Genomic DNA, 12,058 nt, shown 5'->3' with positions numbered 1-12,058 from the left:
GAACGGCCGCCGTCCGCGAAGTGAGTGGGGACTGGACTCCCCGACCGCCTGGAGCGATGGAGCCACTGCCAGGGGCGGCGGAGAGCCCTGCCATCCCCCAAAACGCGGAGGGGTCGAAGAAAGACCGCCGTCCGCGTGGGGAGGTGGGAAGTGTCTCTCCGACCGCCTAGAGCGGTAGGGCTGCTGCCAGGGGCAGAGGAGTGTCCCCACGAGTCGCTGAGAATGCGGAGGGGCGTTCTGACCACCGGGGGTTGTGAGTCTGACTCCGGTCCACCCGGGGAGAAGCGGCTGTCGTCCGCCTGAGAGGGTGGAGAAGTGATCGAGGACCATGCAACGGTGTATCGGAGAACCGGCGAGTAGGTCTTTTTTTTTCCATCTCTCTCTCCTCTCTCTCTCTCACTGCCGCTCTGCGTTGGCAGTACCCACCCCGGCCCACCCTAGGCTACGCCGCTGCCACTGCCACTATGCTTTTAAAAATGTAAATGCTTCACATTTTACTAAATAAACACATCCATTTGAATTATTTTTATAGATTTCGACCTCAAACATTATAACTAGTAATTACATCTTTAATTTCTGAATATGGCAGTCCTTATCATTTTGTTCTCTGTCCTTACATTTTTCTCCCTGCAATGAAAAAAGATTCAGTATAGTATAGTAGAGTTGACTATGAGATCATTTTAATATGAGGTTCAATGGGTTATTTGCTCAACAATGGGGGTCAGTGGTAAAATAAACCTAAATAATTTAAAGTACAGTTTTTTTTCATGAATAAAAAAACACTATATTTTAAAACATAGAGCATTTTGTTTGTTATTGTTGTTTAATCAAATAAAATAATGATTCTGCTTTTAAGCTTTGTATAAGCTTATAAGATGTAACATCCGTTCCCTGATGGAGGGAACGAGACGTTGTGTCGGAGAAGTGACACTATGGGTCTCTCTCGAGCACCGAATATACCTCTGATCCATTGAGAATTTACCTCTGGCCAATGAGAAGTTGGCAGTCAGTATTTGCATACCCCGCCCCCGGACATACGGGTATAAAGGCGAGGCAAATACTAGAGTTCATTCAGGATTTTTCTGAGGAGCCGGAAATGGTTCTGGCCACTACAGCGGTTCGGCTAAGCGACGTGGCCGGGAAGACACAACGTCTCGTTCCCTCCATCAGGGAACGGAGGTTACATCCGTAACCTAGACGTTCCCCGTCTGTCGCTCTCTACACGTTGTGTCAGAGAAGCGACACTAGGGGTCCAATTTAAATCCGCCATGCGCTGAGCCGTGTACGTGTTCTGCTGACACAGGAGCAGGCAGGTATTACGTGCCAAACGACCAGCTGTGCCAGGGCACGTACCCTTCCCCAATGCCCCAGAAAAGTTGTCGGGATCCTTTTGGTACCCTAGGCAGGGGAACAAGGCGACGTTTGCCAACCTGGGAATGGGCCAAGCCTGGCTGGGCCTCTTTTCTCTCTATGTTTCTTGCATAGAGCAATAGACAGCCGGGGCCCTTACACGCACTGAGGGAAGGGGGTCTTTCCCAATTTCCCATACTTTCAGGGGGGGAAAGACCCGCGGAGACCACCCCTGCCCAACTGGGGAGGTATGGTGGTGAATACGTCACATGTGTCTTTAGGCGACACGTGGGAGTGGCGCGGTGGCAGATCCAGCCTCAGCGAGGGTGGAGTTGCTACACACGGCGACCGGGGGGCAGCCGAAACTTACCCAAGGAAAACGCGGGTCTGCTCGTAAGGGGACCGTATCACGGAAAATACACACAGGGGGAGTCCGCGTAGGAGGCCCTTACTCTGTGGAGCACCTATTCCAGTACAGGGTAGATCTGAGTACCTGCAGTGGATTGGGTCGGCAAGTTCCTCCACCGAACTGCGGACCCATGAGGGCTAGGGAGGAATCGACCAGGGATTCATGTTGAGTGGAGTCTCCTGGGAAAAAAGACTCACTGTTTTACCTCAAGCGAGGGAAAGGGCGTATACGCAAGCGATTCACCCGGCCAGCCCATCAGCGTGTTACCGAGTTCTACTGGCTCGGACCTGAGAAAACACGGGATGAAACTGACTCAACCCTGAGATTGTAGTATCTCGCAAAGGTGTTGGGTGTCGCCCAACCCGCTGCTCTACAAATGTCTGCCAGGGAGGTACCCTTAGCCAGTGCCCACGAGGACGCAACACTCCTTGTCGAGTGAGCTCGGACCTGCAAGGGTGGGGGCACGGCCTGGGTGTGATAAGCCAATGAAATGGCATCTACAACCCAGTGGGAAAGCCTTTCTTTAGAGACAGCGTTTCCTTTCCGCTGTCCCCCAAAGCATACAAAGAGATGCACAGAGCGTCTAAAGCTCTGCGTGCGGTCCAGGTAGGTACGCAAAGCACGTACCGGACACAGCAACGAAGGGGCTGGGTCTGCCTCCTTCCGGGGCAGCGCTTGCAGGTTCACTACCTGGTCTCTGAAGGGCGTGGTAGGAACCTTGGGCACATAGCCCGGTTGCGGTCTTAGGATCACATGAGTGTCTGCCGGACCGAACTCCAGGCAAGTGTCGCTGACAGAGAAAGCTTGCAGGTCCCCGACCCTCTTGATGGAAGCGAGCGCGATCAGCAGGGCCGTCTTAAGGGAGAGGGCCCTGAGTCCAACTGATTCTAGCGGCTCGAAGGGAGGTCTCCGGAGGCCCGCGAGGACTACCGAGAGGTCCCAGGAGGGGAACAGGCTTGGCCGGGAGGGATTTAACCTCCGGGCGCCTCTTAGGAACCTGATGATTAAGTCGTGCTTACCAAGAGACTTACCTTCTACTGCGTTGTGGTGAGCCGCGATAGCAGCGACATACACCTTTAGGGTGGAAGGGGACAGCCTCCCCTCCAGCCTCTCCTGCAGGAATAAGAGCACTGACCTAACTGTCCTAACTGTTGATCGTGTCTATGACGGTAGGTGGTAGACTGGCTAGATCTTCCGCGTCCCGTCCAGGGACCAGACGTGGAGTTTCCAGAGGTCTGGATGCGGATGTCAGAGCGTGCCCTGCCCCTGAGAAAGAAGGTCCTTCCTCAGGGGAATTCGCCAGGTAGGGGCTGTCGCGAGGAGCACAAGGTCTGAGAGCCAGGCCCGGTTGGGCCAGTAGGGAGCCACTAGTGTGACTTGTTCCTCGTCCTCCCTGACCTTGCACAGCACCTGTGCAAGAAGGCTCACTGGGGGAAAAGCATACTTGCGTAGCCCCGCGGGCCAGCTGTGTGCCAGCGGCATCTGCCCAAGGGGAGGCCTCTGTTCGGCCGTACCAGAGCGGGCAGTGGGAGGTCTCTCGGGAGGCAAGCAGGTCTACCTGGGCTCTGCCGAACTGTTCCCAAATCAGCTGGACCGACTGGGGGTGGAGCCTCCACTCTCCACTGGGTAAGCTCTGTCGTGACAGTGCGTCCGCTACCACATTGAGCTTGCCGGGGATGTGAGTGGCACGCAGCCGGACCGGAGTCGCTGCTGGCTCCAAAGAAGGAGAAGACGGCGAGTCGTGACATGTGTCGGGAGCTTACGCCGCCTTGGCGATTTATGTACGCTACCGCAGTGGTGCTGTCTGACCTGATTAGGACATGTTTGTCTCGAATTAACGGGAGAAACCGCCACAGGTGCCCTTTGCACACGGCGCCCCAACCCAATCTGGAGGCGTCGGTAGTGACCAGGACACATCGGGACACCTGCTGCAGGGGCACTCCTGCCCGTTTAAAGCAGAGGTCTGTCCAGGGTTGTAGTGTTTTTCGGCAGGCGGGGGTGATCGTCACACGGTGCGTGCCGTGGCGCCATGCTCGTCTCGGGACTCGAGACTGAAGCCAGTGCTGAATCGGTCTCATATGCATCAACCCCAGCGGCGTGGTCACGGCGGAGGATGCTATATGTCCCAGGAGCCTCTGGAAGAGTTTTAAAGGGACCGTTGTGCCTGGCCTGAATTTGGCGAGGCATTTCAGCACCAACTGCGCACGCTCGTTGGTGAAACGTGCGGACATTGATACTGAGTCTAACTCCATGCCGAGAAAGGAGATGCTCTGGACCGGGGTGAGCTTGCTCTTTTCTCGGTTGACCTGAAGCCCCAAGCGGCTGAGGTTCCTGAGCACCTGGTTTCTGTGAGTATGCGAATGCCGGCTTCTCGGAGCGGGGCAAGAGCTTCCTCTGCAACTTTCGTGAAGACGCAAGGGGACAGAGACATGCCGAAGGGGAGGACTTTGTACTGAAACGCCTGGCCGTCGAACGCGAACCGTAGAAAGGGTCGATGTCGCTGCAAAATTGAGACGTGGAAGTACGCGTCCTTCAGGTCTACCGCTGCGAACCAATCTAGGTGCTGGACGCTTGTCAAGATACACTTGTGCGTGAGCATTTTGAACGGGAGTTTGAGGAGCACTCGATTGAAAACTCGCAGGTCCAAGATTGGTCGTAAGCCGCCGCCTTTCTTGGGTACAATGAAGTAAGGACTGTAGAAACCCTTCTTCATTTCGGTTGGAGGGCCTGGCAAACTGAATTGCTTAACCGAGTCAGATGGTCCGGGCCAGCCAGCGAGACGGGTTGGGAAGTGAAAGCCACGCATCCAATCTCCGTGCTAGGGGCACCAAAGGGACGGTTATTTTTGACGTACCCGGTGGGGCTTCGCAGCGGGGTGGAGCAGGTAGTACGCCATCGGGAGGCACAGACGCGCCCGAGGCTCTGGTGCTGAGAAAAGACTCAAAGCACTTACCTTGCTCCGGACATCCGGCAGGGGCGGGTTGGTGACTGAGGAGGAGGTCCTCTAGTGGCGTCCTCTGGACTCGTCAGAACCGGCCGGCCGGGGAACAGTCGTGGGGCTGAAGGTGGATCTGGGGCCGCGTTCAGCGTGCCGGGACTGTTGAGGCCTGCCGGCAGAGTGCCGTGAGAATGGCATTTGCAGGCCAGGTGACCCAGAGACAAAAGAGGAAATAGCTCTATTATTGAGAATGTGAGTACCGCAGCCCCTGTTAGGGGGTGTGGCAAATGAAATTAATTCAACAAAAGATTCTCCTCCCGGCCCCCCACTGGGGAACGGAGTGGTCTTACCAGCTCCGGAGCTAACATCTCAGTCTCTGGGTCGGTCATCTCAGGAGCGCCTGGGAACCTTCCGGGTCCTCGAGGGGGTCCGTGAGATGAGGGGTGTCCATATTCTGCGGGGAGCTCGACGCCAGGGCGAAGAGCTGGGCCCATGTTTTTTGAGGCAGAGCACCGCTTTTCTTTCTTTCTTGAAAGCCGCAGGAGGACGCCCTCGGCGAGCAGACAGGGCATGGCCCCTGGCGGCACGTTTGAGGCAGGGCAGGATGTGTGAAAATAGCCTCCGTCTGTTTCTTCACCACTGAGGGCTGCTGGGTAGAGTCGTCAGGTGGTGTCGCCGAATGGACGGAGGTGGGAGACGGGAGCGTATGAGAAAGCGTGCTTTGTCTACCTCCTCTACTGCGACCAGGTCCAGTCCATGTGTTGAGTTTCCGGACCACAAGGGGGGGCCATTGCCTGTTCGAGTGCAGTTCCTGCAGCACGTCAAGAACAGGACTACCCAAGTGCACATTTTTGGAGCCTTGGCCAGGTGGACTGCAGGGGGGGGCCATGGCGTGCAGGGGGGGAGTGGTCTGGGACCGCTCTACCGCCGAGGGTAGTGAGAGCGGAGGAGCGAGGAAGCTTGGCTTGCTCAGCTCGTCATGCACGTCCGGGAAGAAAGGAACCGGGGGTGGGGCGCTGCTGTGAGCGGCGCACATGCCCGTGGAACCAAACATGTAGCCGTGAGGGGGAGGGGGACGGGATTTTCCGGTCCAACCTCGCGCTCGCTGTACCCGGGGAAGCATATCGGACCTCTGTGCATCAGGCTCAGACTGGGTGCACAGACCCGAAGGTGGCGGCGCAGACGAGTCATCAGCATCAGACGCCGCTGTAACGCTCTCTGATGCAGCGGTGATTATCGTCATCCAATCCCGGGAGCTCAAGGGACCGGCAGGCCAGCCGTAAAGCGGGCCGCACTCATCCCGAGCAGATGGGAGCAAGCAAGCGTGCTGGGGAGGCGGGTGGTTCGCGGGGATTTTCCTGGCGAACACAGCCCGTCTTTATCCCCAAATCACCTTCATCGCCCGCGTCGCCTGCCCCAATCCCATGGGAAAGAGGCGAGGCGGGCGGCTGAAGTGGATTTCTCTCACTACAAGAAAAAGCCTACGACTGCAATGCTGCAAAAGCTATGTTCTTGCACTGAAAACATAGACCATTCATAAAAACGCTGCCTGCGTGTAATCGCAACCCAGGTACGCCAGGCAGTTTTTATGACCGTAGGAGGTGGGGAGAAATCGACCGCATCCGGAAACTACACAGAGGCGGAAACACGTCTTTAAAAAGACGCGTCCTGAAAAGGACGTTCAACACCGCTGTGTAATGCTCTTTTAGAGAAAATCACTCTCTTAGAGTTGGGTTTCTGCACTGTCGAAGCGCCCAGGGGCAATTGCACTGCCGTGCAAGGAGAAATCGCCGCTGTAATGCGCCCTCAATCCAACAGCATGCAGAGCGTCAGAGGAATACAGGAACTGGTGTGATCTCACGCGAACAGCATGCACAACCATCGGCTCCGAAGAAAATTTCTGAATGAACTCTAGTATTTGCCTCGCCTTTATACCCGTATGTCCGGGGGCGGGGTATGCAAATACTGACTGCCAACTTCTCATTGGCCTTTTTTCAATGGATCAGAGGTATATTCGGTGCTCGAGAGAGACCCCTAGTGTCCCTAGTGATAGACGGGGAAACAAAGTTATATTTCAGAATTATAATTACAGACAGAGCACTAACTCGTTTGAGCTCAAGAAGCCTCTTAAATATTTTAATTTAATGTGTTTGTCAGCAATTTTTATAAATATATTTTATTTTACTACATCTTTATGTGTCATGTTTAGATGTGTTTTTAATCATGTTTTGATTTCATGTCTTTTATTTTGGCATTCTAGTTCCTGTTTCCCTTGTCATGTTATTTCATGTTTCCCTCCATGATACACGTGTCTTGCTTTCATTGATTTATTGTCTTATCAGTTCTAGTCTGTCATTTGTTTAAGGTTATTAGTCTTGTTATCTTGTTTAGTGTTCTGTTTGATCATTGGTTTATGTTTCCCGATGTCATGTATTTAAGCCCTCATGTTTACCATTGTCCTTTGTCTAGTATTGATGTTTGTAAGTGTAACTTTGTTGTTTGGGCCAGGCCAGGCCACTAACACTAACACTAAACACAGGCCAAGCCATGCCAAGCCAAGCCTCTCGTTTATTGTTAGGGTTTTTGGTTTCATGTTTATTTAAATAAACTACACTTGGGTTCTTCACTCTTCGTCCTTGCCAGCATCGTTACAGAATACTAGACCCTCACAATGGACCCAGCAGTTCAGCTTCTGAGCCTCTGTCAGGGGAGTTGTCCCCTGGAGGATTATGTTGAGGACTTTTGTGCCCTAGCCTGTCAGCTGGCTTTTAATGAGCTCACCCTAAAGGACATTTTTAGGGTCAGACTTAATGAGCCCATATCCTCCTTGATACCTGGTGGTCGCAGTCCCCTCAATCTGGCCCAATATATCGACCTCGCCCTGCAGATCATTGGTTCCACGTTCACTGTGGGGGAGTGAACGTGGAACCAATGATCATTCCTCGACATGGCCGCCACCGAACCAGAGTTTCACGTCATGGCAGCCAAGCCAGTATCCCATGCCAAGGCCAACTAGCTAACGCCCACACCTGCCACGGCCAACAAGCTGGAAGCCTCGTCCGTCCAAGAGCCAGCATTGCCAGCCTCGTCTGTCCCAGAAACTGCACCGCCAACTTCGGCCTCACGAAAGAGGAGGAGGAGGAGGAGAAGGGATTTCGTCTCTTAGTCTCAGCCTGTGTTCATGACAACAGAGGTCGTTCCTGAGACTCTGTCCATGCCCACGACCACAGAGGTCGCTCCCGAGACTCTGTTCACACCCACAACCACAGAAGTCGTTCCCAAGTCTCAGTCCTCACCCCTGACCACAGTGATCATTCCCGAGACTCTGTTCATGCCCACGACCACGGAAGTCACTAAAGGCCATGTCACAGCCACGCTGGAGTCAGCTCCAGGCCATGTTACAGCCATGCCTCAGCCTGCTCCATGCCATGTCACAGCCATGCCTCAGCCTGCTCCATGTCATGTCACAGCCACGCCTCAACCTCCTCCATGCCATGTCACAGCCACCCCTCAGCCTGCTCCATGCCATGTCACAGCCTAAACTCAGTCTACTCCATCACATGTCTCGGCCAAGTGCAAGACTGCTCCATGCCATGTCACAGCTGAACCGCAGTCTGCTTCATGCCATGTTTCAATCGAACCCCAAACTGCTCCATGCCATGTCACAAGCAAAACTCTGCTCACCGGCCCAGGCCCACCTCTGCTCACCAGCCCAGGCCCTCCTCTGCTCCACAGTGCAGCCCCACCTCTGCTCCATGGTCCAGGCCCGCCTCTGCTCCACGGTCCAGGCCCACTTCAATCCCTACGACTCCAACTTGGTCCTCTGCCCCCCCAAAGTTGCCACATATTCCTCCTATTCCCTTTTGAACACTGTGTTTTTGTTTTGGGGCATCTGGAGCCGCCAATATGTCATGTGGGGATATGTCATGTTTAGATGTGTTTTTGTTCATGTTTTGATTTCATGTCCTTTATTTTGGCATTCTAGTTCCTGTTTCCCTTGTCATGTGATTTCATGTTTCCCTCCATGTTCATGTGTCTTGTTTTCATTGGTTTATTGTCTTATCAGTTCTTGTCTGTCATTGGTTTAAGGTTATTAGTCTTGTTATCTTGTTTAGTGTACTGTTTGATCATTGGTTTATGTTTCCCCATGTCATGTATTTAAGCCCTTAAGCCTTAAATGCTTAATTGGGTTACTTCCCCTAATCATAGATACCTGCAGATTAAGTTCATAAAACAGAAAACTTTCAGTCTATACAAGTTTTTTCGAGTGTAGATTGGTTTCTTCCCATGTCGAGCATTGCCTTATGGACCACACGCACAGCCTGAACCGTATGATGAGACACAGATAAACGGTCCTGCACAAACTGCAATCCAAGTACACCTTCAGTTCATCCAACACCTACAGTGGGACATATTAAAAAATCATTCTAAATTGTAACGCTGTACTGCTCTGTTTTATAATGTGATGTTTTATCGCCTCTTTCTCTTCACATTTGCAACTGTATGTGTGCAGTGATGCTGAAAGCACTTATATGGATATTTTTTTATGCAATATACTAACTTTGTGCATGCGCTCCTTCATTTAGAATATTTCAGATTAAATAACGACGAGTAAGAAAAATTTAATTGTGCATACACATCTGATGTGAATCAGACATACATTTTTCATGAAAACTTTTCTTTTTCAGTTATTAGTAAACGAGGCCCAATGTTTCAAAGGTACACGTTACCATGTTAACCGAGTTTAATGGCATGGAATGATCTATAATTAGAGCTTTAGAGAGCAGAATTGTCCTCTCTTAGTTTTAAAACAGAACTCTTGATTAAATGAGCCGAGCTAGTCTTGAAAGAGAAAAACACATTTGAATGGCAAATGCAAACATTTGCATTGCTAATTAGAACGTAGCCTAAATAAGGTACAAATTACGTCAATGGAAGAAACAGCCCTGCCGAAATCAGCCTACATTGGTTCGTTTTTCTCCCAGTCTGGCCAAGCTTAGTCTGATTTGTTAGTTTTAGAGGGGATTTTGGCACTGTCGTCTGGTTAGGCTGGGAGATAAGCTGGTCAACCATTGAAAAACCAGCTTGGCCAGACTGAGGTTAAACCAGCTAAGACAGAGATTCTCAACCAGGGGGCTGGAGCCAAATATAGGGCATCAGGAAACTTCCATGGGGGTCATAAGATACCTTAAAATATTTAAGATGAGATACTAAAATAACTTGTAGTGCTAAAAAATGTATATTTAGGTCTACAGCATTTAACAAAAAATAATATTTCTCACTCAAATGCATAAACATTTCTTAAAATGCACCACTGAGTTTTTGCTCCGACAATTTATTTTCCCTTTGCATAGAGGACCGACTTTTTTTAATCATTGTCTTGAAGTCAAAAAAGTTAAGAATTGCTAATTGCTTGTTTAGACCAGCAGACCACCTTTGCTGGTTTCAGATGGGGGTTTTTCAGCAGGGGGAGGAAGTGTTTTTTTCTTCCACTGACCAGTTGACAAATTCCCCCTTTCTCTGTTTTAGGATTCTGCTGACGGTGGTGGTGATATTTCGTATTCTAATTGTGGCCATCGTAGGTGAGACAGTGTACGAGGATGAGCAGACCATGTTTATCTGCAACACCCTCCAACCAGGATGCAACCAGGCCTGCTACGACAAGGCCTTTCCCATCTCCCACATCCGATACTGGGTCTTCCAGATCATTCTTGTTTGCACACCCAGCCTGTGCTTCATCACCTATTCAGTGCATCAGTCAGCCAAACAGCGAGACCGCCGCTACTCTTTCCTCTACCCAATTACGGAGAGGGACTACAGCCGTGAGGGAGCCCGCAAACTGCGCAACATCAATGGCATCTTGGTGCAGCATCCTGACAGTGGCAGAGGAAAAGACGAACCTGATTGCTTGGAGGTGAAGGAGATCCCAAACGCACCAAGAGGCCTCCTCCATGGCAAGAACTCCAAGATACGTCGACAAGAGGGCATCTCTCGCTTCTACATAATCCAAGTAGTGTTCCGCAATGCACTGGAAATAGGCTTCTTGGCAGGGCAGTACTTTCTATATGGCTTCAGTGTCCCAGGCATCTTTGAGTGCGACCGCTACCCCTGCCTGAAGGAAGTGGAGTGCTACGTATCACGACCCACTGAGAAGACCGTCTTCTTGGTGTTTATGTTCGCGGTGAGTGGTATCTGCGTCGTTCTTAACCTCGCCGAGCTCAACCACCTGGGCTGGAAGAAAATCAAGGCTGCCATTCGAGGTGTGCAAGCCCGCAGGAAGTCCATCTGTGAGATCCGCAAAAAAGACATGGCCCACCTTTCGCACCCCCCAAACCTGGGCAGGACCCAGTCCAGCGAGTCTGCCTATGTCTAATGTCAATTTATCCAACTATGGCATAGACCATAGTGGAGTGGAATGGAGGGTGGAATGCTAGAATGACTTACCTGTGCAAATGTTTATAATAATTGATGGGGAGGGGATCTACATAAGCCCAACACTTTTCCACAAGCCAGTCTCTCCCTCCTTATGCCATATGACAATATATAAGGACGTTTGCACAGTGTTGGTGTTTTGCAAGAGAATTTGGAGTCAAGGCAGAGAAGAGGAATTCTCTAGCTCTGCTCTGTAAAGTCTCAAAAAGAATGCAAGGATTGGTGTAAGGGTGAGGAGCGGAAGGGACGACCCTGGAAGGGTAATTTACATCTAACGCATAATGGTATGGAAATGGCAACATCTGGGGTTGTTTTCCCTCTGTTCTTACTCTCAGATCTTGAGGAAAAGAAGATAGCATCACAAGAACCTCCAACTATCCTGAATCATTGTTGCTGAGTGGGTGCCAGAAGAAGAATACTGTTTAGGTTTACTCTCCTGGCAGTGAATCGTCTAAAGCAAACAAAAAGGGGGATATAAACATTGTTATAGCAATGGCACCTTTACTTTGACACATGATTGAACAAACATTAGGATTTTTTTTTTTTTTTTTTTTGTTATAATCTCTCTCTTGTTATCATAGGCTTTGTGATGACACAAAAGACTATAACTGTACCTCCGCACAAAGTGTGCCCATCCACAAAGACCTCCACTGCTATGTGTTCCAGTCGAGCATTCCTCCCTCTTGTGGTGCATGAATGTGTGTTTATATGTATGTTTGTGACCAAAGTTGAAAGAATATCCAGATTCCATATTCCTTTTTGTTCATTTTATGATTACATGTCTTTTGACATTTTGGTGCCATCCATTTAAATGACTTATTTGTTTCAGATTGTTGTATATAACTTGAAACATAGTTAAAAAAATTATTACAAAGTTAGATTATTTATCTTTACTGGGAAAAGAAGCCAGGATAAAGGGTTAAAGATTG

At 50.7% G+C, this 12,058-nt stretch overlaps 1 protein-coding gene across 1 annotated transcript in view; it reads left to right on the top strand.

The window, feature by feature from the left end:
• LOC127629876 (gap junction delta-2 protein-like) overlaps positions 1 to 11,070 on the top strand; it is a 40,180-nt gene extending 29,110 nt beyond the window's left edge. Inside the window, exon 2 of the mRNA XM_052107164.1 lies at positions 10,227 to 11,070. Within this exon, the coding sequence (XP_051963124.1) occupies positions 10,227 to 11,070 (844 nt within the window). The remainder of the gene's footprint in view (positions 1 to 10,226) is intronic.
• Positions 11,071 to 12,058: the final 988 nt, after the last annotated feature.

This window comes from Xyrauchen texanus, chromosome 36 (assembly GCF_025860055.1).
Source record: "Xyrauchen texanus isolate HMW12.3.18 chromosome 36, RBS_HiC_50CHRs, whole genome shotgun sequence".
NCBI lineage: Eukaryota > Metazoa > Chordata > Actinopteri > Cypriniformes > Catostomidae > Xyrauchen > Xyrauchen texanus.
This window is presented reverse-complemented; position numbering and strand designations above follow the sequence as displayed.